Source organism: Neomonachus schauinslandi, chromosome 13 (genome assembly GCF_002201575.2).
Source record: "Neomonachus schauinslandi chromosome 13, ASM220157v2, whole genome shotgun sequence".
Classification (NCBI taxonomy): Eukaryota; Metazoa; Chordata; class Mammalia; order Carnivora; family Phocidae; genus Neomonachus; species Neomonachus schauinslandi.
Window position 1 is genome coordinate 76,245,021 of NC_058415.1, and position 27,926 is coordinate 76,272,946.

General features: G+C 41.7%; 2 protein-coding genes across 4 annotated transcripts in view; one reads left to right on the top strand and one right to left on the bottom strand.

Moving 5' to 3' along the window:
- Positions 1-27,926, bottom strand: part of ASTN2 (astrotactin 2) — an 865,697-nt gene that overhangs the window by 137,108 nt on the left and 700,663 nt on the right. For all 3 annotated transcript variants that reach the window (XM_021691760.1, XM_021691759.1, XM_021691761.2), the window contains 2 exons: positions 12,306-12,439; positions 10,663-10,811 (listed from right to left, as the gene is read on the bottom strand). In XM_021691760.1, the coding sequence (XP_021547435.1) occupies positions 10,663-10,811; positions 12,306-12,439 (283 nt within the window). The remainder of the gene's footprint in view (positions 1-10,662; positions 10,812-12,305; positions 12,440-27,926) is intronic.
- LOC110581858 (ferritin light chain-like) lies at positions 14,671-15,139 on the top strand. The gene is made up of 2 exons (XM_021691763.1): positions 14,671-15,086; positions 15,121-15,139. The coding sequence occupies exons 1-2, from the start codon at positions 14,671-14,673 to the stop codon at positions 15,137-15,139; spliced, it is 435 nt and encodes a 144-aa protein (XP_021547438.1).

Consider the following 27,926-nt stretch of genomic DNA (forward strand, 5'->3'; position numbering starts at 1 on the left):
AAAAAGAAAGGAGTACAATAAGAGATACATCAATTTTACCTCAATAAAGCTGGAAGAAAAAGATGGAAATCAAAGCAAAATAACTTGATTATGAATTGAATATGAGGATGACCAAGAGAAAAGAGTTTAACCTTGGAGTGTTGCTTCAAGGAACTCAATTTATAGTGGTACGAGTTACAGAGAGTAAACGAACACTTGGACAGGAGCACATCTGTGGGGAGGTGGTAACAGGCTCAGTTTTGGATGTGTTGAGCTTGGATTGTTTGTGAGACATCAAACTGCACATGCCTTTAGTCATCTGGATATGGGTAGAGAGCTCAGAAGCACGAGGTGGAAATGCAAATGTAAGAGCAGTGAATATACTGATTTTAACTATGGGAGTGGATGTGGTAGCCTAGAGACCATTTAAATTAAGAAGAGAAGACAGGAGACCAAGATCTAAGGACTGTAAGGTTTAAAGAGCAAACTGGAGGACCCAGCAAGGAAGGCTGAGTCGGGGTCAGAGAGGCTAGTAGAAAACCAGGAGAGCAGGATCAAAGAAAGCAAGAAAAGCAAAGGTTTCAGAAGAGGATGGCCAACCCCATAGAATGACTGAAGATACCAAGTGAGTTTATGACAAAACAAAAACAAAAACCAAGTCCTTGGATTCAATGACATGGGAGTCACAGAACTTTGCAGAGAAAAATGTATCAGTAACTTGGTGGTAACAGGAGACAGAGTGAAGTGAACTGAGGTGAGGAAGGAGTAGGAAGTGAAGAACTGGGGTCAACCACTATAGACTCTACTTTCAAAAGTGTGTTTATTAAGAGGATGAGAGAGACATATTGATAGTGGAAGATGGAGTGTTTGGTTTCCTTAAGAAGAAAAAAACCTCTGAGCATATTTAAATTATGGTAAAAATAATCTACTGAAGGAGGAGAGACTGGAAATATAAAATATAGGGAGGTAATTAATATGTAAAATTTCCTAAGAATTTAGGAAGGAATGAAATGCAATGTGAATAAAATAACTAATTCTAGAGAGGAAAAAGAGCACCTCCTACACTGTATCATGTATCAGGGAAGTGGAAGAGTATGCAGAAAGGAGCATACAGATTTAAAATTGTTATAGAGGGGAGTAAACTACTCCCTAGACTGTTCTCTCTGTGAATGAGGGGACAAGGTCATCTGCTGAGAGAGGCGGGGAAGGATAGGGTGTCAGGAGTTGAAAGATGGTGAAGAAGAAAGTAAACTGACAGGAGAAGTCTAGTAGGATTGCCTGGTAGCATGAAGAGTCTAGTTGATATTGGTGATGGATGATATATTGGCGCCAAATATTCTCAACTGTGTGCTTTTCTCTAGCTGTTTGACTGTATATACAAGCAGCCGGGAAGTAGTGAGACCTGAAGAGTAGTCTTTTCAGCCAGAGGGTGAGCTCCACATGGGGGGCTGATAGTCTTGAGTAAGAGGGGTTGATCGGTATGATTAATAACTGGGACCAGAATCTCAAACAGTTGCCTTACTTCCTCTGGGTAGCCTTTGCTGATACCACTTGACTGAGTCTGAAACCCCTATTTTGTGCTCTTAGAGCATCTGAATGATCTCAACACCTAGCATGCTGGAGGGTAATTTCTTGCTATATTCTATCTCTCCCCCAGAATTGAGTAAAAAACCCCTAAGGACAGGAATCATGCCTGTCTTATTACTCTGCCATGCCCAGCATGTTCTGCAGTACCTGGACCATAGTAAGAGCTCCATATACCTAATAGGATGAACGAATGTGCTTTATGAACTGTAAAAAACTCCGATATAGAAAGCAGACTGGGTGGCATACGGGAATGGAGAGAATTAAGACCCTTCAAGTACCTTTTCCCTTTGGAGGCGCTTGACTTTAGAAACCTCTCATCCGAAGAGCAGCTCGAGTGACAGAAACATTTTCTGAGGACCTAATATCAGTTCCAGATGTTTGCAGTCATGTTGGTTTGTACCTCACCCTGTAAAACATATTTCCTTCATCCCCACCCCCTCCACACACTCTAGCTGAGGGAGTGAGGCCCAGTCTCCAATGACATCACCTCCCTCACGCTGGTCCAGGGCAGGCAGAAGGCAGACGGGTGAGGGCCCCTCTAGCTTCTCAGACAAAGGGTATGGCTGAGCCATGGCTCACGCTGCTTGAGGAGCTATAAATAATTTCCACAGTATTTTATCAACAGTTCCATCACAGCTGCTGCCCTCACCATCCTCTCAGCTCCTGGGGAAATTGGGGCCATGTTGTCCCTTGCCTTCAGTTATTCCCCCACACAAATCCACCTCCATAACTGCTCACCTTTATCTGAGAACGTCTTTACTCTAAGGTCTAAGATGTGATGAGGTGTGTGTGGGTGGGGGTGTCTTTCATTTGTAGATTAGACTTAATGGAAACAGGGAGGAAGAGGATACAGAATGGGGTTGGGGTGGACAGAGGTGTCTTCTCACCATTCTAGACATCATTCCTGACCCAGATCTAGATGAATCTAGATGGGCAGCTCATACCTAAGTCAGTTTGGAGAGACAAACACAAGAAAAGATGGGGTGAGACACAGAAGATGACATGAAGTAAAACAGACAAAGGAAGAGACAGAAAGATATCAAGAGGAGAGACACACAGAGGGAGGAAAAGAAGGAGAGAGAGAGAGTCAGGAAAGGACAGAGAAAGGAGGAAATACAGATAAAAGCTGAGAGCTGGCAGAAGGGGAGCCTGGTACTGATCAGCTGGGGAGTAGCCTAGCAGGCTCCCAGATGCCAGGACAAAAAGGTGCACTGACCAGCTCCAGATGTTGCTGCCCTCCATGAGGAAGTTGGGGGGATGGTGGAGAGGGCCTGCTGCCTCTGTGGGGGCCAACGAGCCCACTGGTCTTCCAGCCCTGAACCAAACAAGTGGAAGTTGGAAAGCCCATGGTAAGAGCGAGAAGTCTCCTATTTTTAAAAGGTTAAAAAAAAAAAATTCCAGCAGATTATCAAAGAAAATGCAGGGGAGTGTGATGGGAGATTATGACAGTGAATGAGACCTTTCCACTTCCTCTCTTCACTCTTCAGATCCTTACAATGAGGGAGTTGGACTCAATGCCTGTGGTCCTTCTACTCTGAACTTTTGGGATTTACGGAAGCCAACATATATGAAAGTAGCCAAGAAGTGAAGAGTCTGAGGGGCTACATTCCCTAGAAGGTCAGAGCCCTCAAGCTGCCATCAGGTGGCTAGTTACTTCATCATGCCCAGGCATACAGATGCCCTCTATGCCCTAGTTTCCCTCTGCCTCTTGGTTAGGTTTATTCTCAACAGAAGGATAGCATACTAGAGATAATAGACTGGGGGAAAGATGGCTGGATTTGGCGGGGAAAGCATGTAGAGAAACCAGAGCCCCTGCTCTATCTCCAACTCTACCACTAACTCATCTTATGTGTGACCTCCAGGCAAGTCCCCACCCCTCCCCAGCCAGTTTCTCCCTAAGTCAGTCAGGGGATTTGGCTTTATTAAATCTGCTGTGCCTCAGCCTCCACTTCATACTCCCACCCCTCTGCCTCTATCCCTGCCCAAAAGGCTAAAACCCATGCCAGTTGCTCTGATGAGGCCATGTGGGAGAACCAAATGTCTGTTTTTAATATCGATGACAGATTAGAGTGTGGGGAATTTAGTCACCCCCCAAAACAAGCCCCATTTCTGCTCAAAACAACTGGAACAGGAGGCTACCTATTTTGGCTTTCCCAATAGAGTCCCAGAACTGACAGAGCAATGGCTTCTCTGAAAGAAAGAGAGCGCCAAACCCAGGGGTGGGGAGCAGGGGAAGGAGACAGAGAGGGAGAGTGAGCATTTCAACAGCTAGTTCAAAAGGATGTTGAACAGATGGCAGCAATAAAGTGTGCGTGTTTGTGTGTGTGAGAAAGTGAGAAAGAGTATGTATGCATGTGTATCTGTGCACACACACTTGTGAGCTTGCAAATAAACAAAGAGTTCCAGCACTGGACTCAGCTATTGGCGAAAATCCAGAGATCAAAGGAGAAAACCCACATTTCCCCATTCTGGCCTCACCTGGCCAAATGTGAGTAATCCTAACTCTCTATCCAAAACAAGTCGTTTGCTGTTTTCTTCCTAACATTTAATTTTCCTTTGCTGTTTTCTTCCTAACATTTAATTTTCCTTTCATTTTTTTTTAATTTATGGAAATGAGAAGCCACTAAAATTAGTACCTACTCTTTCCTAAGAACTACGCTACATTTGACCCTCAAGGCAACTTGTTAAATGAGTTTTTTTCCCATTCCATGGATAAGGAAACTGAGACCTAGAAAAGATTATGACTGGCCCTAGATTTCTCAGTGCAGAGTGGTGGAAACTTAAAGCAGAAGCCAGGTTTTCCAAAGTCCATACTCCCTCATTAGGCTTATATCCTCTAAGACAAAACTCAATCAAGTGAGCTGAATTATTTATTTATTTGGATTTTATTTACTTGTTTTAGTGAGAGAGCATGCAAGCAGGGGGAGGGGCGGAGGGAAGGGGAGAATCTCAAGCAGGTTCTGCTGAGCGTGGAGTCTATCGATCCCATGGCTCAATCCCATGACCCTGAGATCACTACCTGAGCTGAAATCAAGTGTCGGGCACCCAACCAACTGAGCCACCCAGGCGCCCCTGAGCTGAAATACTTAAATTTGGGCTGAGTGAAATTTTCAGATGATTAAGACATGGTAAAGATGGCACAGAGGCAATAAATGAATGAATGAATGAATGAATGGAGGTTTTTGCTTCAGATAGCCACCCCCAATCATCCATAGCATCAGTTGATCATGATACCTTTTAGAAGGCTTATTATGTATTCAGCTAGCCTGTAGGGCTATATAAGACCTGTAAGGTCACACAGCACTCAAGGAGCTAATGTCAGAGTTGAAAATTTAAGATAACCGTATATATACCTATAGACACACACACACACACACACACACACCTGTACATATACAAATGTAGATATCAATATCTACCCATAGACAATTCAATTCATTGAACTTTGAAAATCTGTGTATGTCAGGCCTTGTGGGAGGATTGCAAATCATAAAGACGCAAGAGACACTGTCTTCTTTCTTTATAGCAACTGCCCACTAAAAAATTCAAGAATTGACCGGTGGAGAGAATGAAAGTCAAGTCACACAAGAAAGGATTACAAGAATCTGTAAAGATGGAGGTAGCTACGTCATCACCTCCAAACTTCTGAAGGAAGAAGAAGAAGGTCTGATATCTGTATGGGGTGACCCCAGTCCATTACCTAAAAATAAGTAAGTCTCATCTCTATTTAAAAAAAAAAAAGGAACTCTTAGATCAGAGCTCTGGTTCCTGGATAATGAAGAAGAACAATCTTGGATTTCTGTTTCTGGATTAGATGGAGAAACAGGGACTAGATTAATTTCTCCAACTGCCTGAAACAAACAAATTTAAAAAGGAAAAGAGAAGAGAATTAAAAAGAATGTTCAAACTGGAACTCAGGCAACAAAGGACAGAGATCCTGAAAGATGGAAAACAAATTACGTGAGCCCTAAAATTTTCCCAGATTATTGCCTTTAAAGGGATTCCAGGTCACGGTGCAGAGAGAGGGACATATATTTACTCATGTAAAATTCCCTACACTAGGAAAACAACAGTTCTCAGTCCAGAGAGACCACAGTGACTATAGAGATAGAGGAATGAAGAGGAGAGAGCTACACAGAAAGAAAATTGAAGAGATCTGTGGAGGGCCCTGTTTCAATATTCAGCACAGTACAGACTGACGAATGTATGTGAGGAAACTATTAACTCACAAGGATTAGATGAAACAGTGCCAAGTGCTCATATAGGGGCCAAAAATAGTGCCGGTTCCTACCAGCCATACTGGAAAATCTCATAATTCATGGGCCATTGTGTGGAGCTCTTAGAAGGGTCTTGCCTCAGTAGTGGGAAATAATTAGCCCTAGACTAAACACTCCTCTGGCTCCACCTAACAAATCTTAAAAGTAAGACCCAAAAGAATAAAACTAATTCCAAGTAACTTAACTGTGTCCCAGAACAGAGTTGAAAAATATTTATAGGAATACAAAAATACCCAGCACCCAACAAGGAAAAAATCAAAATGTCTGGCATTTGGTCAAAAATTACCTGGCATGCAAAGAAGCAGGAAAATGCAACCCATAATGAGGAGAGAAGCTAATCCATTTAAATTGACCCAGACAATAGAATTAGCATATAAAGACATTAAAACACTTCTAACTCTATTCCATATGTCAAAAATGGTAAGGTATGTGATATATTAACAAGACCCAAATTGAACGTCTAAAGATGAAAATTATAATATCTGAGATGAAAAATTCACCAGATGGGGTTAACAACAGGTTAGACTTTGTAGAAGTTATTGAAGACCTAGTGCTAGAAACTATCCAAAATGAAACAAAGAAGAAATAATTTTAAAAAATAAAAAGAGAATCACTTCACATGGCCAAAAATACATGTAATTGGAATCACTGAAGGAGAAGAAAGATGGTCAGAAAGAAAAAAATATACATTTAAAAAAATAATGGCCCCCAAATTTCCAAATATGATAGAACTATAAACCCACACATCCAAGAAACTCAATGAACCTGAAGTACGAGAAAATAATAAAATTGCTCAAAACTGGTATTAAAGAGAAGATCTTAGAAGGAGCCACAGGACAAAAATGGTATGTATGTACAGGGGAACAAAGATAGGAATAAAAGCAGATTTCTCAATGCAAATAATGCAAGCAAGACAGAGGAGCAACACTTTTAAGTTACTAAAAGAAAAATCTGTCAATCTAGAATTCTATACCCAGCAATAACTTCTAAAAGCAAAAGCTGAAAGAATCAATCACTCATAGATCTGAAATATAAGGAATAGAAAAAGACATCCTTCAGACAGAAGGACAATTAAATCAGATGAAAATATGTATGTGAAGGAATGATGAGCAGCAAAAGTGGTAACTACATGAGTAAATACATAAAATTATTTTTCTTAAAAAATAATTTTTCGGGGCGCCTGGGTGGCTTAGTCGTTAAGTGTCTGCCTTTGGCTCAGGTCATGATTCCAGGGTCCTGGGATCGAGCCCTGCATCGGGCTCCCTGCTTGGCGGGAAGCCTGCTTCTCCCTCTCCCACTCCCCTAGCTTGTATTCCCTCTCTCACTGTATCTCTCTCTGTCAAATAAATAAAAATCTTTAAAAAAAATTATTTTTCTTATTAAAAATCTTTAAAATATAATTTATTATTTAGGGAAAACAATAACATTGAATTATGAAACATATATATGTGCAAAATGTATGACAATAAAGGCTAGGAGGGGAGTAATAAAAGCATACTATTATAAGGTTCCCATACTATAAAGTGATATAATAGCTTTCAAGGTATACCATGATAAGTTGAATATGCATATATAAACACTAAACCAACCACTAAAATAAAATAAAAATATTTACAGTTAATAAGTCAACGAAGGAGATAAAATGGAATCAAAAACACCCAATCCAAAAAAAAAGATAGAAAAAGAGAAAAAAAGGGAAAAAAGGTGGGACAATAGAAAACAAGTAGCAAGACGATAAACTTGACCACAAAAATAACACATTAAATATGAATAGTCTAAATACTACAAGTTAAGGTAACAATATCAGACAGGATTTTAAAACAAAAAAGAATTAAAAAGATCTACATATATGTTGCCTACAAGAAATACATTTTAAATATAAAGACACAAATAATATAAAAGTAAAAGAATGGAAAACGTTAGAGCAATCGAACACTAATCAGAAGAAAGCTGGAGTAGTTGTATCAATAACAAAGTAGCTTTTAGAGCAAAAAATATAACAAGAATATAGACAACAGTAATAAAGGGATCAATTCATCAAGGAGATCTAGTGATTCTAAATGTTTGTGCCCTTAATAACAGAGCTTCAAAATGCATGGAGTAAAAACTGGAAGACCTATAGGAAGAAACAGATAAATTCGCAATTATTGTCAGAGGTTTCAATACCACTCTCTCAAGTACTGATATAACAAAACAGAAAATCAGAAAGGATTTAGAAGACTTGAAAAACATAATTAACCAATGTGATCTGGTTGGCATTTATATTAATATCCCATCCACAAATAGAAGGATACACATTCTCTTAAAATGGACAGGCCAGATTCGGGGGCCATAAAACCAATCTCAATAGATCTAAAGTGATTAAAGTCATAAAAATTATGTTCTTTGATAGAGTGAAATCAAACTAAAATTCAAAAACAAAAAGATGTCTGTAAAATTTGCAAATATTTGGAAAATAAGTAACATTAAATAAGTAACAGTAAAGAACCCATAAATCAAAGAAGAAAACAAAAGGGAAATTAGAACATATTTTGACCTGAATGAAAATGAAAACTTATCGAATATCGGTAAGCCACTAAAGCAGTAGTTGGGCGGGAATACTTATTTACAAGAAAAATCTCAAATCAGTAACCTCAGCTATTTCCTTAAAAATCCAGAAAAAAGAGGAGCAAACTAAATTCCAAGTCAGCCAAAGAAAAGATATAACAAAGATCCCAACAGAACTCAGTGAAACAGAAAATAGTGAAAACTGATGAAACGAAAGTTGATTGGTTTGAGAAGGTAAATAAATTACATAACCTCCAAGCCAGATAAATCAGAAAAAAAAAAGATAAACTACTAAAATCAAGAATGAGACTGTGATACCACTGTAATTTCCACAGGTATTAAAAGAATAATTATAGAATGTTACCAACAACTTCTTGCCAGTAAATTTTCTAACATATGAAATTGGAAAATTCCTTGAAACATACAAGCTGTAACTTAAATAACCCTGTATCTAATCAGACAATTAAATTGATAGTTAAAACCTTCTTGGGAAAGCTCCAAGCCCAGATTATTTTACTAGTGAAGTCTACCAAATAATTAAAGAAGAAATATTACTAATTCTACCCAAACTCTTTTAGAAAACAGAAAAGGGGGGAAATGTTTTGCAATTTATTTTGTGTGGCCAGCATTGACCCTGATAACAAAAACAGATGAAAGTATTACAAGAAAACTATAGATCAGAATCTCTCACATAGATGCAAAAATTCTAAATGAAATTTTAACACATCAAATCCAACAATGTATTAAAAAAAAAGATAATGCATCATGACCATGTGGAATTCATTTATTCTGGAAATGTAAGCCTTTTTTTTTTTATCATTTGAAAATCGACCAATGTAATTTATCATATTTTTAATGTAATTTATCGTATTAACAAACTAAGAAACAAATTATATGATGATTTCAATAGACTCAGAAAATTCAACACCCATTTCTAATTAAAACAAAACAAAAATCTCTCAGCAAACAAGCATTCAGTCTCTCATCATTAAGTATGATGTTACATAAAGAACGAGCACTGTGCTGGGAATCAGACCTGATTGTAAAGCCTGGCTCCACCAGGTACTGGTTGTAGGAATTTGGGAAAGTCACATACCCTCTTAGGGACTCACTTACTTGATCTGTAAAATGAGGCTGGTAATCATTTGTAGAGTGAAGTTAGAAAAATATCGGCACTTGTTCCTTCGCCCCCTGATCCCCCAAAATAAATTTCAACAACTATCCATGCAGAAAAATACCTCCACAGAACTAAGGTTTCTAGGTAAGGGATTATAGCACCTGGGTGAAGCACAAAAATAGGAAAAGCTATATTAAGCAGGTTAGGAAAGACAGATCCACTATCGTAATCCTCCCTGTGGAAGGAGAGAGAAGTGTGTGCCTGACTTCACTAGAAACCCTGTAGCTACCCTGTTCCAGCACGGGGCTGACTCCCTTGGATGTAGGTGGCTCCCAGCAGACTCTTACGACCCCAGGCCCCTGGCTAGGGCCACCAGCTATCAAGGCCCCGGAAGCTTCCATGGCACCGGGCTCCCATGAACTCAGGCTTCCAACCCATCCTGGCGTCTGCCAGTTCCTGGTCCCTGTGGCCCAGGCTCCACTTGGTCCCAGCGCCAGGCTGACTACCACAGACCCGACTCCTGGCCTGCCTGAGAGCAACACCAGCCCCCACAGAGCCCAGCTCCAGGACAGCATAGCTTCTTGGCTATGTCAGACATTCAGAACTCAATGAGAGCACTCAGGAGTTACAAACAAGTGTAGCATTCTTAGGAGTCCTTTTTCTCATCTTCTTCTATGTGCCTGAATCATTTCCAATTCCCTCTTCCTCAGCACTGAATACAAAACTATCTCACTAGAGATAATATGTTTCACTAGAAAAGGCAATTCCTTGAATTTCTTGATTTCAGTCCCAGAGAGAATGTATTTCAGACTCAGGTATTCAAACACGGGACCTGTAGGCCTTTCCAAGCAGAAAAGATTAAATCCTCTTCTGAATTAACTAACCCTTTGATAGAGAACTTCGAGGATTGAACTCAGAGAATCAGAAATTCTTTCGGCTACAATTTACTATCATTCCCTACTGAAAATCATATGAAAAACAAAACAAAACTAAACCCCACAGACATGGGCACCAGGTGACAATCACTAAACCACGAAACCTCAAATGCCTTCCCATGTCAGATGACAGTAAGTCTCCAAAGGCATTTAGAAAATCCATTTCTCTCCTCTGTCACATTATCCCAACAAAATGGGAAGTCATGGTCTTTCTACTTACCTGTGTAGAGGTCCGTATCTGTGTATTCATCCACTTTCTTGTGCTGCAGAATATAGTCGGAGACCTTGGTCCCAATAGCTGGCTGAACATCCACCCACTCCAAGGAGACCACTGTGCTGGAGGGCTCTACTGTTGGGGACAGACGAAGCCTAAAAAGGGTGACAGGGAAGGTTGGTTGTTCTCCAGCAGTATTGTCTGGACCCCCAAAGAGTCTGCAGGTCTCAAGATTAAAAGCACAGGATTCAGGCTGGTCTCAAATCCCATTTCAATCCACCAACAAGCCTTTGTATGGACTCTGGCAATTCATTATACCTCTTTCAGCCTCCACTTCCTTGTCCATAAAACAGAGTTAAGAACAGCTACATTTCAGGATTAATGTGGGATCCAGTAAATTAATCCAAGCACACAATACATGCTCACAGAAAATTGATTAGCTTTCCATTTGTCTAAACCATATTTCCAGCGATGCTTCATCGTCAATTAAATTGACAACGCCTTCAAACACAGTAGCCTCAACCTTCTTGCCATTCTCTCCAATCCAATAGATCAGTCAACTCTTTAATATCCTTAAATCAATACTCCCTCAGAGAGGGCAGGAGTCCCAGAAAATCCTTTTACAAGGTAAGACATAGTAGAATGATTGAAGGTTAGAACTGGAAAGGTCCTTAGCGGCTGGGAAGTGCAATCATCTCATTTCACAGATGGGGAAGTAAAGCCCAGAAAAGGAAAATAATTTGCAAAAAATCACCCAGCAAGTTGGGGACAGAACCGTGATGGTAGTAACTTTGCTTGTCCCCAGCCCAGAGTCCTTCTCTCTTTCCATTACACAATACCATACCTCTTCAAGAACTATCTTACAGTATAATCTCCCCAACACAGAGTGGGGCCCCTGCCCCACTCTCCTATGCTCCTCACGGCACTGTCTTAATCCCGCCCCATCAGTCAAGACGACCTCCTTTAACTTCCTCGAATGGTCAATTTCCCACATCAGGGCTTTCACACATGCTCTTCCTTTTGCCTGAACCATGACTGTTGCCATTCATCATCTGGAAAACTACTCCTATTCAGGTCTTTTCAGAGAGGCTTCCCTAACTCCCCCCCTCTCCACTAACACACCAACCCCCATTCTTCTCTCTCCTAGCACCTCTTCATTTTTCTTTCATATTTTTATTAACTTTTTAAACTGTATCATATTTTCCTGTTTTGCTTTGATAGTTGTCCCCTCACTAAACGGTCAGCTCCCCAAGTGCATAGACTATCTTGTTCACTGATGAATCCCCCAGTGTCTGACACATAGCAGGTGGTCAAAAATTATTTGTTGAATGAATGAATGAAACGATGTTTCTTTGAAAAGGTTTTATGCTCTCTTTATCTCAGTGGTCCCAATTTCCAACAGTAGTCAGTTCCCAGTAAACCTCTCCTGAGCAGATGAGTGAGGAAGATAAACCCAGGGCATCATTTAAAAAAGCTGGTTTCTATTCTGCCAAAACTCCCTGTTTTCTCAAAGGAGGCAGGTCCCAGAGACGTCAGAGATCTGGTGACACACTCTGGGAACAGAAGCAAGCCATGGCCTGCGCTGGCAGGACAGAACTGTGAGTCCATGAAAAGGGGTGGGCAAAGGAAGAGGGACCATACATACGTACACTGGCTGTGGGAGGGGGCTGCAGTTGGGGAGCCCACTGGCATCAAAGGCGCTGAGGTCACATCTGCACCAGTCATCGATCACGTCCCCTTTCCCTGAGCACCAGTAGGAGCTCATCAGTGCACTCTTGAAGGCCTGGAATAAAGGAGGGCAGAAGAGATGATGATGACCATGTGGAGAGATTGAGAGTGAAGGTCCCAGTGACCATGACAGTAACTGTCCTAAGCTTCACAGCAATCCACCTAGGCACAGGACACCATCTCTTGCCCAAACACCTAGCACTCTACCACCAGGTTCTCCCATTCTGAGCCATTCTCTCCCCAGCAGCTGGAATGATCACTGAGGCAGGACGGCAGTAACAGCAACAACCGAGAACCTCCTCTGGGGCCTGGTACTCTACCTGAATTAACTTATTTAATCTTCTTCACCCCATGCAATAGATATTATAATTATTATTATTGCCATTTCCCATTCTACCAGTTGGAAAAGTGAGGCACATGGAGGTAACTTGCCTGAGGCTCACAACCAGTAAGTGATGGAGCTGGGATCTGATGAAAGCAGTGTGGCTCCAAACCCTCCCCCAAACTCCTTTTTTTTAAATTGAAGTATAATTAACAGCGTTATAGTAGTTTCAAGCGTACAACGTAAGGATTCAATGATTCCATACACTACTCGGCACCTACCACAGCAAGTGTACTCATCACTTGTTGCTATGCTGCTTCTGGCAGAAGTCTGACCATCTCACATCCCTGTGTAGAAACCTTCAGAGGCTCCCCATAGCTCTCAGGACAAAGTCTGGGCTCTTTACTCGAGCTCCTGACCATTTCCACAGTATCATTGGTCGCCACTCCTCTGATTTTTCCTTGCATGCTACCACCCACCCTCATGCAACCACTAACATTCCCACCAATAGTAAATCCCTGCTTCTGGAAAGTGTGCTCTAAATTAGGAGACAACAAATTGCTTCTGTAAAGGGCCACATAGCAAATAATTTTGGCTTTGTGGCCAGGTAGTCTCTGCCACAATTACTTAGCTCTGCCTTTGTGGCATGAAAGCGACATAGATAATACTTGAAATGAATGGGCATGATTGTGTTCTGATAAAACTTTATTTACAAAGACAGGAAGCAGGCTAAGTTTGGTCTAGGTCCACAGTTTGCTGACCCTTGCTCTAAGTGATGATTAACATTCTATATAATTGCTTTTTTTTTATGTTCAGTTAGCCATTGTATAGTACATCATTAGTTTTTGATGTAGTGTTCAATGATTCATCAGTTGCATATAACACCCAGTGCTCATCACAACACGTGCCCTCCTTAATACCCATCACCCAGCTACCCCATGCCCCCATCAGAAACAAAACAAAAAAAACCAACATTCTGTATAATTGCAATGTGCCTCATTGCCTTTTTTTTTTTTTTTTAAATCTTTTCTCCCTGCTGGAATATTCCCTGGCCCCCTTCCTTATACTCCAATTCACTCTTCCTGTCTTAAACATTCCTTTGCTCCAGGAACCCTACATCTTGAGTTTCTTAAGCCTTGAATCATGCTCCTCTCCTGGACACCATAACACACTAGACCACACCTACTGTCCCATCCCCTTGCCTGTCTCACCCAACAGATTCTGCTCATACCAAGGGTACAGGCCATGCCTTATTCAAACAAGTATTCTCACAGGACCTGGCACAGATAACTAGTCAATATTTATTGAATAAATAAATGGACACTGAAAAACATCATTAGGCTCATGCTCAGGTTCGGGTGTGCTTCAAGCTTTAGTCACTCCATTTACACTGATGTTCCAATGCACTGGGGATTCAGAATGTTGGACAGCTCTTTTTTAAACTTAGGGACTTTAAAGAATATTGATCTCTTACCCCTTTACCAGGTAACAGACCCTATGTCCTTTCTTTTTCTTTTATGTTTGTTACTTTCTGTGTACTTCTTAAATGAAAGTTTCATACTGCCTATAACCAAGGACACCTGGTTAGCCAGGTGTCACTTTTTCCATCATGCATGGTCAAGACTCAGGTGTAACATGTTTGTGTAAAGAGGGTCTGGGGTCTACATTCTTAGCTACCCAAAACACAGATCTAGGGGGAGGTGTGTATCAAGAACGCTATTAGAGCAATGCACCCAGCCATCCTGCAGATCTGTCTCTTGCTTCAATAGTGTTTGGACAGAACAGACCCAGGGAGACACCTCCTTCCAGCTTCTGACTACCCTCCAACCTCTTCCAGTCACGACCTTCAGAACCATCTGCTCAGCCGCCCCCTGTCTCTGGGACCAGCCAACATTGTATTCTGAGCTTAGCTCCTCATTGCCAGTCAAACAAGAGTTTCTAGATTTGTCAGTTACTCCATCAACATGGAGGCTGCCATTAACCACCTTGTCAACGTACATCTGTGGGCCTCCTACACCTACCTCTCTCTGGGCTTCTTTTTCCATCTTGACAATGTGGCTCTGGAGGGTGTAGGCCACTTCTGTGAGTTGACTGAAGAGAAACGCAAAGGCACCGAACATCTCTTGAAGAAGCAAAACCAGACTGGCAGCCGTGCCCTCCTCCAAAACATTCCAAAGCCTTCCCAAGATGAGTGGAGTAAAACTCTAGATGCCACGGAAGCCACCATGGTTCTGGAGAAGAACCTGAACCAGGCCCTTTTGGAGCTGCATGCCCTGGGTTCTGCCCAAGCAGACCCCCAGCTCTGTGACTTCCTGGAGAACCACTTCCTAGATGAGGAGGTGAAACTTATCAAGAAGATGGCGACCACCTCACTCACCTTGTCATGTGGCTGCCCGCCCCCCCCCACCCCCCAGCCCAGCTGGGCTGGGTTAGTATCTCTTTGAAAGGCTCACCCTCAAGCACAACTAGAAGCCTCTGGAGCCCAGCAGCCTTTAAGGACCCTCCCTGGCATCCCCCTGGTATAGGGGCTTCTGCCTACGCCTCTCCCTGAAGCCACTAGACAGCTTTTTAACCACCCCAGATCCCCTTCCCACACTGTGGGCCAAATGGAAACAATAAAGCTTTTGAGAGGAAACAAACAAACAAAAAAGAATGCTATTGTGTGAGCCTCCACCACATTTCTCTCAGTGCCTCTGATGAGGAAGCTCCAATACTCCTGTTGAATGTTCTCACGCATATTCTCTGCTAGAGAGAATTTCTCCTGAATTAAGTGTAGTGACTAAAGAAATTTAAAAAAGAATTATAATAAAAGCTAGTGTTCATGAAGCACCTGTTACACAGTGTACGTGCTTTAAGGGCATTAAAAAATGTGATTCTCGTAACGGTAGAGATACAGATATCATAATCTTCATTTACAGGTGAAAGAACTAGGAATTAGCACAGTGAAGCAATTTTCCCCAGATCTCACAGCAATCTAAACAGTGCAAGCAGAATCCCAACCCAGATCTCTGTGACTAACAAGCACAGGACTTTTCTATTTAACCATGTGGGGCAGTGGACCCCAAGTAAGGTTGCCAGATTCAGCAAATCAAAATACAGGAGGCCTAGTTAAAATCAGATTTCAAGTGAATAAGATTTTTTTTTTTTTTTAAGTCCATCGCTCTCAGTGTTTGCATATAAAGTATGTAGGCCAGAGTCTAGCACAACAGTAATAGCACTATTCCTACTACAAGTCAGGACCTATGTTGGAAACAAACATCCGTTATTCAGCACCGGGTGGGGGGAGTTTCATGAGGACAGAAACCAAATGGGATCGCATGAGGTCATGCTGACTGATGGATCTTCCTCTCCCTTCCTTTGCAGGTTCCCCTTTACTAAAATTAACGTGCAGAATGGCTCATGGCTTAAGATTCTGTAACATCTCTAGCCAGCACTAAGGGCTTAATGCTATATTGGTGAAATCCAGGGCCATGGGTGAAAGTGACCCAGATGGGAAGAGATTGCTTTGACTCTAGCAATGAGAGGAGAGAGAACATCCTGTTTTGTTTGTGTATGTGCTTTTGTTTTTGTGTGTGTGTTTTGTAATCAATAGTTGCTTGAGCTTGTGGAAAACAAAACAGGAAATCTCTCTGGACTTTGTGAGTTTCACCATCCAAGCTGCTCTTGGGAAGAAATCCTGCCTGTGAGTCTCCACATCTACTGGCTCTTTCCCAAACCATGAGGAACAGAATGGGGCCTGGTGCAATGGCCAGGCAAACCCTGGAGAGAGCTCAAACACATCCTGATAAAAGGCCTACATCAAAGAGGGAGCCCTGGCTAGGCAGCAGGATCCAGCATTGTGTCAGGGCAGGATCACACTTTCCTTACGTCTCCAGCCCTTGCAACATCCCATCTCGAATCCAATTAGATCCCAGGGGAGGAGAATCATAGAATGTTCCAGCTTCAAGGGACTCTCTAAATCATCTAATCTAATCCATTTGACAGATCAGATACAGTGGCTCAGAAAGGCTAGTGGGCTGGTCCAAGGTGAGAGAGCAACTTTGTGATGAAATGATTCTATTCTTCCATTTAATCCTGAAATTACCCTTTGAGATGGATGTCCGATCCCCATTCACAAGTGAGCGTGGAAGAGTAGCGACTTGAACTGAAGTCCATCTGAATCCTGGCACCCTGGACCTTCTCAGGTCACACAGGAACAATAAATGCCAAGATTTCATCCAAAACATCCTTTTCAGCTGCTCTGTTTGGATCCCATGCTGATGTGCTGTTTGTGCGTGTCCGTGAGTGCGTATGCCTGTGTGTGTGTGTGCGCGCACGCGCGCATGTGGGCGTGCGTGCTCATGCGCGTATGTTCTCAGAGGAAAATGAAACCTTACACTGGAGGCATTGTTGACTCCTGGCTTTGGGGTCAGTGAAGGGAATTAAGAAACAAATCCTGTACTTAAACAAGGGTAAGGACTACATTTGCATGACCATTGGTTTTCATAACAAAGAAATACTTCCAACTTCTGGCTAATTAGCTAGCACACCAAACTGGGCAGGAGGAGAAAACAGCCACAGAAATGTTAAGCAATCAAAATAAACTAGGATTCATTTCTGACTGGATGGTTACTTCCCTATATGAACTTGCCTAGTTTAAATTATGGAGTTAACTCCTCTCTTTAAGCCTTAATTTCTCCACCTGTAAAATGAGGACACGGAAGATATATTTTTGAAAGTTTAGTGTAGTTCAGTTAACATTCATTGATCTTCCTACTCCATACCATCTGCTGTCTAGGTGCTAAGAAATGAGATGAACAAGACGCAGTAGCTAACTTCTAAGGACTCAAACGGTTTAATGGTGAAGACACAATCACAATGAACCACAATTATGGTTCAAATGCTATGAAGTAATACACACAGGAGGCTGTGGGAATACCAAGGAAGGGGCTCTTCCAGCTCTAAAATTCTGACAATGTCTTCAGAATCTTAACTTTAATACTCCTGTATTTGATTAAGATACTGGGGACCATCTATATAGAGTGTCACTAAGCCTGTGAATTAAATTCCATACTCCATACTTACAGTGACTCTCTTTTTACACTAAAAATCAAACTGGGGAGGCTGATTCCAAGTCTGCTATTTTTTATATTGAGATGATTCTGGTCTGTCTGACCAAAAAGATGCCCTTTAGTCTTCACTCAAAGCTTAATGGATTTTGTTATCTCCACGGTGCTATTTAAGATTGGTCTTATGGCTGTTCAATCCTCTTCTCTAGGCAATTGTCCTAGCCTCTGGACCAGCCTTCGAGCTCCAACGTCACCTCTTCCAGCACCTCCTCTCCCAGCTTTCTCTAACATCACTACTGATTCCACCCTCTTCCTCCGACTCCTCCAAAGTCCCACCTCCTTTTTGTTAAAGCCTCTGCTTCTTAACCTGACATTCAAAATCCTTTGTTGTTCAGCCTGTGGCTCCTCTCCCAGGCTCTCCCCACTGTATCCACTCTAGGATCCGGCACACGCCAAGCCTTCTCTTACGCTGTGCCTTTGTTCTAAAATGCCCTTTCCCCATTTTTTCTCCTTGCTGAATTCCAGGAAACTGTCCACCAGGACCCTGCCACACTTGAGAAATTTTGTCTCTACCTCCACTAAATTTTTGCCCATTTCACATTTCCTTGCAATTTGCTTATTTATGTGTCCTTCTTGCTTATTATACTGTGAACTCCTCCAGGCCAAGGTAATATATTTGACTAATCTCTGTGCCCCCAGCTCTAAGCAAAAGAGCAACACACAGTAGTGTCCCAAAAACATGTGTTAAATTCCATAGATATGTAATAGGATGCTCTGCCTGGTATTAAACTTATACACTTGCCATTGTTTTTCTTTTCTAGCAAAAGAGATAACAGAAATGCAATTGGTCATCATAAAAAGACTAAATGTCCATGAAGTCACTGAAGGTACATTGGGGTGGGGTATGGAGGTAGAATCCCTTCTGAAGACATTTAGAATTACTGCTTGGAGGAGAGTAGGTTGATAGCTTTTTGCCAAGGGAGTGCTTGGGTCTAAATAAAAATCTCCTAGGTCTCTAGACAAAGATGGGAGGAAGAGAGATGGGCCTGGTTGACATTCTAGCTTTGTAGGGAGACTAATTCTTGAGCCCATGCCCCACATTTGATTGGTCAGAAGGGACTAGGATTGATGAACATAGGAAGGATTAAAGAGGACATCATAGCAGTGCTTTTGTGGAGGCAGAACTAATGGTCTCTAGCTCAGCCTGGACCTCTGGGATAGACCCTACCTGGGCCATTTTCCATCCAGTCATCAGCATACTCCCTAGTCGTGGCTGCAGGAGATGCCAAGCACTCATTTCCCTGGTAGTTACAGGAGTTGGAAGGCCAGGGACTGGAGCCCCTATTCTTTGAGAATAGAACCAAAAATGTTGGTGTGCCCTGAACTTGACGAGATTAGCTGGTCATCTTGTTAGAAATCAATGACTGCATAATTAAGCAGCCTGTGTGAGAACACATTTGGGGAAGAGAAGTGAATCATGTTAGTTGGCTTAAGTCTTCTTATTCTCAAACAGAGCAGGAAGGCAGGTATAATGACTTTAAAACACGATCCCAGATATCTCTCACATTTCCTTCATCATGAAGTGGGATCTAGGTCCTCTCCCCTTGGGTCTAGGCTCTATAATTGCAACCAAAAGAAGTACTACTGCTTCAATTTCTGGCCCCAAGCCTTCAGAAACTGGCAGCTTCCCCATCATGTCTCTGGGGATACTTGTTCTTGGAGCCCAACCACCATGCTGTGAGGAAGCCCAGACCACATGGAGAGGCCACATGTAGGTATTCCAGCCAACAGACCTAACTGAGGCCCCAGCCAACAGCCAAGGTCATCTGTTGGATATGTGAGCATGGAAGCCTTTGAGATAACTCCAGCCATAGCCACCAGTTGATTGCAACCACATGAAAGAGCCAAGTAAAAACTATGAAGCTCAATCCCCAAAACCATTAGAGAGACTAATAAAATGATCACTGTTGTTCTAAGCCAACAATTTCTGGGATTACATGGCAATAAATAACTGGGAAAGCAGGTAATTCATCTCTGAACAATTCTGAAAGATTGCTTAGAGGAGGTAGCAACTAGGGACCAGTCCACCAAAGGGAATTAGAAACCTTAGACTACATACATATCTCAGGAGCTAGAGGGCTCCTGACGTGCGTACACACATACTCAATGTCACAGATCCCCAGTATATCAGATCTAGAAGAGCCCTGAAAAGTGATACTGACCTTCACAATTATGCGGACTAAGAGGCCCAAAGAGGGGAAGAGGCCTGTCCAAGTTTACAACACAAGCATCTGGCAGCAAATAAACCAAGTTTTTCATATCAATAACATTCACTACATGAGGCTGCCTACCTTTGGACCTGGCTTCAAGCCACCAATTGCTATGTTGTTAGACAGGAAACAACCTAATAATAACAATACTTACTGAGAATGTACTAAGCACTTTAATACATGCTATCTCATTTAATCTTACTGTTACCCTTATGAGGCAGATTCTGTTACCATCCCCATTTTACAGATGAAGAAACTGAGGTTCAAAGGGTGCAATGGACTATTCAAAGTCACCAGCTATAAAGTGGTAGAACAACTTGAACTCAGGTCATTTGATCCTGAAGCCCATTCTCTTAGTCACGGCCATTATGAGCAAGCAATATTCTCACTAACTAGAGGATGTCAGTAGTAATACTTAACATTTATTGAGTGCTTACTGTAAGCCGAGCACTATTACGCTTTCCATGTATTACTCCTCGCAATAATTTTAAGTGCTTTAGATATATCAGCTCATTTAATTTTCCCAACAACCTGTGAGATAGGTAGAATTATTAGGTTCCATTCTACATTTGTGCCCAAGGTCATAGGGCTGGTCAGTGACACAGTCAGGATTTGAACCCACAAAGTCTAGCTCTAGAGCCTGTGCTCTGAAATATAAAGCCTCCAAATACAAACTTTGATGGAGACAACCCATGTTTTTTAATGTTATTTACACCCTGATTCCCTCCACCTTTATTGTGTGTATATATTGTGATCTCTCACTCTATCCATGGGAATAGACCAATGAAAATGCCATATGTAATTTCCATTTTTGTAAGTCAAAAGTCAGCAATGCCCTATGGTTTAATGTAATAGCAGCCACAGGAGTGAATAAAATTCCCCAGGACGAGGATACAGAGCATGAAAAAAGTCTAAGACAGCAGAATCCCAGGGACTCTAACCTTTTCTGACTAACTTGCTACGTGACCTCAGTACGTCATTTACCGTCTCTGGGCCTTATTGTCACCTATAATATCTTCAACTTGTGCATACACTCCACAGCATTGTTGGTTCTGATAATTCTCTGATTTGTGTCCTGGATTTTACTTTTTCTCAAAACTGCCCACGATTCCCCCATCCCTTTTAAAACTTCCCATCCTAGATATACTGCTTGGGATCCTTTAAAAATTCTTACCGGCAGACAAAACTATGGAGACAGTAAAAGGATCAGTGATTGGCAGGGGCTGGGTGGAGCGGAAAAATGAACAGGTGGAGCACACAGGATTTTAGGGCAGTTAAATGATTCTGTACGATACTGTGCTGGTGGATACATGTCATTATACATTTGTCAAAACTCAATGCACAGCAAGAGCAAACCCTCATGTAAACTGTGGACTTTGGGTGATAATGATGTGTCAGGATAGGTTCATCAATTGTAACAAATGCACCATTGCAATTTGGGATTATGATAGCGGGGGAGACTCTGTGTGGGGGGAACATAGGAACTCTGTACATTTATGCCCAGTTTTGCTAAGAACCTAAAACTGATCAAAAGAAAATAAAGTCTATATTTAAAACCTCCTGCCAGCTAACATGCTTTGTGTAGAAGAGATCTCACAGACTTTGCGCATGCTATGGATGGTTTCTGAAGAAAGAGAGGTGTAGCATGAAAAGAAGAGATGCCTATGAAGCGTATCCTATTCTAGTCTGGTGTTAGGGCATCCGTTGTCTGTTGGCTCTCATATGCCTCTCAACAACCTGTACATGCTGTAGCTCTTACTGTCTGCAGTAATCCTTACAGATGAGCCCGTACAGGGTCAGAGAAGAGAAGACAGCGCCCAGAGTCCCCCAGATAGAACAAAACAGAGCAGAGTCTCTAACTCCAAATCCCAAGCTTTGCGCCCTGACTTCCCTTGTCCCACCCCTCATTTTCAGGTGCTAAGTCAGATCGCTCTATTCACAGGGCCACACAGTGAAGGAACACTAACTGGCAAGGACCCATTTCCTATATGAGAAATTGTACAGCTCAATCTATGGCTCTTAAATCACAGAAATGACACCTAATTTCCCCTGTCAGGGTAAACTTCTCTTTTCAAGCCATTCTCCCCTGAATGATGAGAGCCTGACAGAACAGCTTGTTAATCTGGGTGACAGGGGGAAGACGTTTAAAGCCAGCCAAACCCCCCTCTTGCCACACTTACTTCTGCTAATGAAAAAATATTAGAGAAATAAATATACAACCCACTGAGATGCTCCTGCATGGGGCACTGTCAGCTGTCTGTTTCTCAAGATGTACAGAGACAGGATGATAAGGTTATGTGATCCTCAGGCAAGGAGCTGTTTTTCTTGTCAGGTCACCCCATATTTCAGTTCCCATCCATCTCATCTGGAGGATGAAGTGCTAGGTTTCAATGCATTAAAAATAACAGTAAGGATTTTTGAGCAATACCTACATGCCAGACACGGTGCTCAGTGCTTGCCAGGAAGAGAAGCATTTTATTTGCACCGCAATGCCATGCTTTGGGTACTCCTATCACTCTCCTTATATAGAGAATGAGACTGAGGTCACAGGGAGTTTGGGTTCCTTTGTTATGTTACATAGCCAGTATTTGGCAGAGCAAAATTCAGACTCAAGCTCCTCCCATTCCTAAATGCATTACCACTATGAGCAAATTTAATCCTCAGACAAGCCCATATATTAGGTTGTACTGACTCCATGAAATCTTTAAAAAGGTTGAAACTTATAAAAGTTTGGGTCATGTATGATCGAGTGACTTGAATAATGTCACAAACCTAGGATAATTCAGAGTTAGGATTCAAACACCAGACTGATTCCCAAGACTGAAGGTCTCTTTTCTGCCCCATTTTTCCTAAAGACTGAAGATGGGTGGGGGTTGAGATGCATGGCATATTCTCAGGACAAGCCAGGGTGACCTGTTGACCTTGTTCTATTCAGTCCTAAGTCCTTACTGGCCAGAACAACACTCCAAGGTGTGTTGCTAGGAATATGAATTCAGTGGGATGTTAAATGATTTTAAAGTTCAAAAAAAAGTGGAGGTGATTAGAGGTTGTCTCTATGGTCAAATAAACTTAGAAAAGACTAGATTAAAAAAAAAATAGATTGCTCTACATAGAACTTTCCAGAGCCATTCATATGCTAATGGTCAATGGGAGACCCTAAGAAGGTAATGCATAAAGTGCAGCATTTCCCAAACATCTTTGTCCATGGAACTTTTTTCCCCCCACATGGCATCTGGGGATCTGGTACTTGGCAGAGTCTTTTCCGTATTGTGCTCATCTAGATTCTAGGCTGGACACCACGCTCTCTGCCAAGAGCTACTCAGGAAAAAGAGCTCATCCCAGCTCTGTCAGTAACTGTGCAACTTTGGCCAAGTCAGTCTCCCTTTCAGGGACTCAGTTATCCTGTCTTTAAATAAGGGTGTTGAATATTTTTATTGCAGAGGCTCTAACCTTCTGGCAACACCACGAGTGCTAGAAGTATTTGTAACTCCCACTTATGCTGCTCCAACTCCTCTTGAATCTTCCCCAGGCATCCAGCCCAGGTACTTGTAGCCTAGGCCCTGGACCACTGATGACCTGAGCCCTCCATAACTGGCCTCCTGGCCACAAATTCTGCCACATCCCACTAGGTGGCTAGGAGTCATTTGGATGCCTTCGTGCTGACATCAGGCCCTCCAAATCTCTGCTTCTTGTTCTAGCATCACCTCTTGCCACCGCTCTTTTTAGACTCTATTCTCCAGCCTTGCTTTCTCACCTTTAGCCATTTATATGCTATTTCCTCTCCTGGAACTCTTCCCCCATCCCATAATTTCCCCCACTGACTAATCTATCAAGTCTCAGCTTGGAAACCACCTCTTGCAGGGGACATTCCTCGACCCCCCAAAGCTGGAATAGACCTCTTCCTTTGTAACACATCTTCTCCCACCTTCCCCTATCATAAAACTTATTTTACTGTGTTATATTTTATTGTAGGTTTCATTGCTTATCTGTCTCTCCTTATAGACTGTGTACAAATTGAGGTTGGAGCCCTCCTCTCTGCTTTGTTTATTATTTAATCCCTAGCACCTGACATAGAGTAGAGGCTGTAACTGATTAATCAATTGGTCTATCATAAATTAATGAATGTTAAGAACCCTAATCTTGTTGTATCTCTTGTCCCTTTTGGCCTTAGCTTAGAAGATTTCTCCCCTGCCTAGGGCCTTAGGATAATTCTGTGTTTTTAACCTTTTCCATGCCCCTATCACATGTTAACTTTACTTCTAAGACCAGCCCAGGAGATCTAAGAGCCAAAGCTCTCGACTTTTAGAAACCTTCCATCTCCTCCAGTAAAATACGGAAGGGTTTTTTCAGCTTTTCACACAAAATGTCCCAAATACCAGAAGGGACCAGTACAAAATTACTTTGAAGTCTCTTTCTTAAATATTTATGCAAAATGCATATTCTACTCTACAATACACATGAGTTAGTTTTAATATTAAAACAATGAAGTTTTTCCCCCCAAAAAATGTTTCTCACAGTGTGATCTTTGGGCCTCTTCTTTCAGTAATGACCTGAAGCACTTACTAGAAATTCAGATTCCCAGGCCAAACCCATCCACAGTGAATCAGAATCCTGGAAGAGGTAATCCAGAATCTGATTTCATATACTCCCAGAATCTGATTTCATATACTCCCAGGTGATTCTTATATACTATTAGTTCAAGAATGCCCTATCTCTTTATCTTGTGGCTTTGGATATATCTTGGCATATCATAGTATATCCCCCTGGGTTAAGGTACTCCAGTTTGAGAATAAAAACCTATAGGATTTTATTTTAATAGGTATCTTTCTGGTATCAGATACAACAAACAGTTTGGCAGTCATATTTGAACTAAATAATCCTGTTGCTTTAGCCAAAGGTAGTGGGACCAAAATTCATTACTTGGCCTAAACTGGACCAATTAGGTTTTTTTTCCCCTGGGAATTTGATTCAAATGGTCATTGGTCTGTGAGTGCTTGAACTGGCATGAGATACAAAGCTAGACTTGGCTATGGGGTCTTGGCAGGTTAAGCTACATTCACAGAGACCAAAAAATGTAAGGAGGGGAGTTAAAGAAAGAGAAAGAAGCAGAGATGGCAGGCTCTGGAGTTATTGCTTCCTAGATGTTGGGGGCTCTGCTATGTTCTCTGTTCTTGGGTTACATGAGAAATCACTATATCATTATAGTAGTTTCTCCATTTTTTGCTTAGAACATTTCAGTGGGTTTCTACTTCTTACCAGTGAAAGAGCCTTGACCAAGAGAAGTATAAACATTCTGTTCTTGGCCTGGCATAGAGGGCCCTTCCCACAGAGATGTCAAACAATCCCTCTAGCCTCATGTCCTACCACCCCAGTCTGCCCCAGTCCCACAAATCAGCTACACGGAACCACTTGGTGGATCAGATAAGCAACAAACTTTTGTCAGCCTAGAATGCTTTTCCTTCATTCTACCTTTGGTCAAATCATACTCATTCTTTAAGACCCACTACAACTGCAATCTGCTCTGGAAACCCCTTTCTGATTTCCCAGCAGAACTGAAGGCTTCCATTGCACCTTGGACAACATATCTGCTAGTAGATACAATATTTTATTGAATTATTTATTTGTATGCCTATCCTCTCCACCGAACTTTTCCTTGCCTTATTTTACCAGAAGCTCCTTGCACAAGGCCTGGCCCAGAGCAGGTACTTCATAAATGTTTGTTACATGACTAAGTGTTGTGTGGATGACTGGGAGCTCTTTGGATGTCTAATCTATGTTATCCTAGCAGACCTTCTCAGTCACCAGGGCAATAGACTCGCTTACATTGTTCTAAACTATCTCCAGACTATTTGTCCTGCCTGTCACTGAGCTGATAGCAGTTGTGAAAGTGATGAATAGCAGACCAATTATGAGCAACAGGAAACATCAGTTATAACTCCAGGGAGAAGACGCAGCCATATCAGTAGCCTCATCCATCTAATCATGAGTCATCTTCCCAAGGCATCTTGCCTTGTGACCTTGAACTGCCAAGGGCTTCTTAGTCTTATACAAATCCAAGTTCTTCAGAGAACGGCTCCTCCTCTCAGCCTGTCTCCTACAAGGCGTTGCTCCTGGCCCACTCAGTCCTAGAAGGGAAAACCTGGATAGAACTCACACTTCTCCTAAGGGAAGCTTTTAGCCAAGGCTCCCAGCCCCACCCAATAGGCAAGACCTGTCTTCTAAGGCCTGCTATCTTTTAACAGATAGTAACTCCTCTCCCCTGTGGTGAGAACATCTGGAGATGAGAGGCGGTGGGAAGGTTTCAATTGGAAGATTTGTCCAAGATTGTGGAGTTTATGTCGCTAAATGCTAGCTTAAGTTAATGGTGAGTTTCTGAGTAAAGGGCTGCAAAGCTTCCCTTTTGTGGCCACTGGTGACCTCATTTTTCCAGTACGCCCATTTTCCCTTAGGAGGCATCTGAAGGAGGCAGTCGCTCCAGCTGATGAGGCCTCCATTCTTGGGCCTGTGGGTGGGGGCAGGGAAAGAAAGGTCAGAGGACAGGAGGGGACATGCTTAGTCTAGACTCAAACTAAGCTTATCTTTGCCTTTGAAAGGAAGACTTAGAAATTTAGCTGGGGAGATTATGAAAAGGGGGATTTCTACCCCATTCATTGTAGTCATATTTCCATCAGGGTATACTGGGACTCTGAAGTCTAGATCCCTTAACCCATAAAACAATGTTATACATGCTGGAGGGACAGCAAGACATGGAGGCTAAGAGTATAGTCTTTGGAACCAAACCCCTGGGTTCAAATTTTAGTGTTATCACTAAGCAAACTGATGAAGTGACTTCAACTCCATGTTTCATTTCCACATGTATAAAATGGGGATATATTAATGCCTACAGCAGTAAGGAATGTTTAAGGATCATTTGTAAAGCAACTAAAATAATGCCAGATCTATACATGTGTCTCCACATATACATATATTTGACAATTAGATGAATGTTGACAAAGTCCTAAACTTGGATATTCTCTACATGGAAGCAACATACTTATTATAAATTATTATTATCTATTATGAACATAATAAAGTTATTATTTATGATTATTTATAGACAAAAGTTATTCTAGGTACATCTATGCTCAAAATAATTTTTATTATTTTTAATATTTTTTCAATGGGGAAAAATAAATCACTAGAACCAACTGCCAAAAGGACATTAAGATTATCTTTGCCTTTGGGGAGGTATGCCTCTCCTAGTTTCTGTGAACTAACTACCGTTCTGATTTTTTAATCAATGGATGTCTGAGGGTAAGGCAATTACTATTAACTATACACCTACTCTGTGCTGAATGTTTAATCAGCAGCAAGAGCAGAAGCAGAAGAGACAAGGAAGAAAAGAAAGAGAAAGGGGGGGACGTTGAAGATGAAGGAAGAGGAAAGCAGCTGCAACTAACACTGATCAAATTTTGAATCATAGTTGGCATTGCTAAGTGCTTTATATACATAATCTTACCTAAGCTAACAATAATTCTATGAGTTACATCATCCTCATGTTACCTTCACTGAGATTCTGAGTAAGTTATATCTCCATAGTATGTGGCAAAATAAGAATGTAAGCCTAGGTCTGTCTGATTCTTGAACCTTCTTTTCTTTGCATCTATCATCTTACATGATATCCAGAACCATCCTAGAAAGCAAATGTTCTTACAGACAATGGATCTCAGGTAGGGTAAGTCACTTGTGCAATACTATAGCCATAAAAAGTAAAATCTTGCCAGACGAACATGGATGGACCTTGAACACATTATGCTAAGTGAAATAAGTCAAGCAAAGACAGACAAATACCGTATGCTCTCACTTATATGTGGAATCTTAAGGGGAAAAAAAGCTCAAAGATAAAGAGAGGCTGATCAGAGG

What these genes read in the sequence shown, in the direction of transcription:
- LOC110581858 (XM_021691763.1), top strand. Translation starts at nt 14,671, where the DNA reads ATGGAGGCTGCCATTAACCACCTTGTCAACGTACATCTGTGGGCCTCC.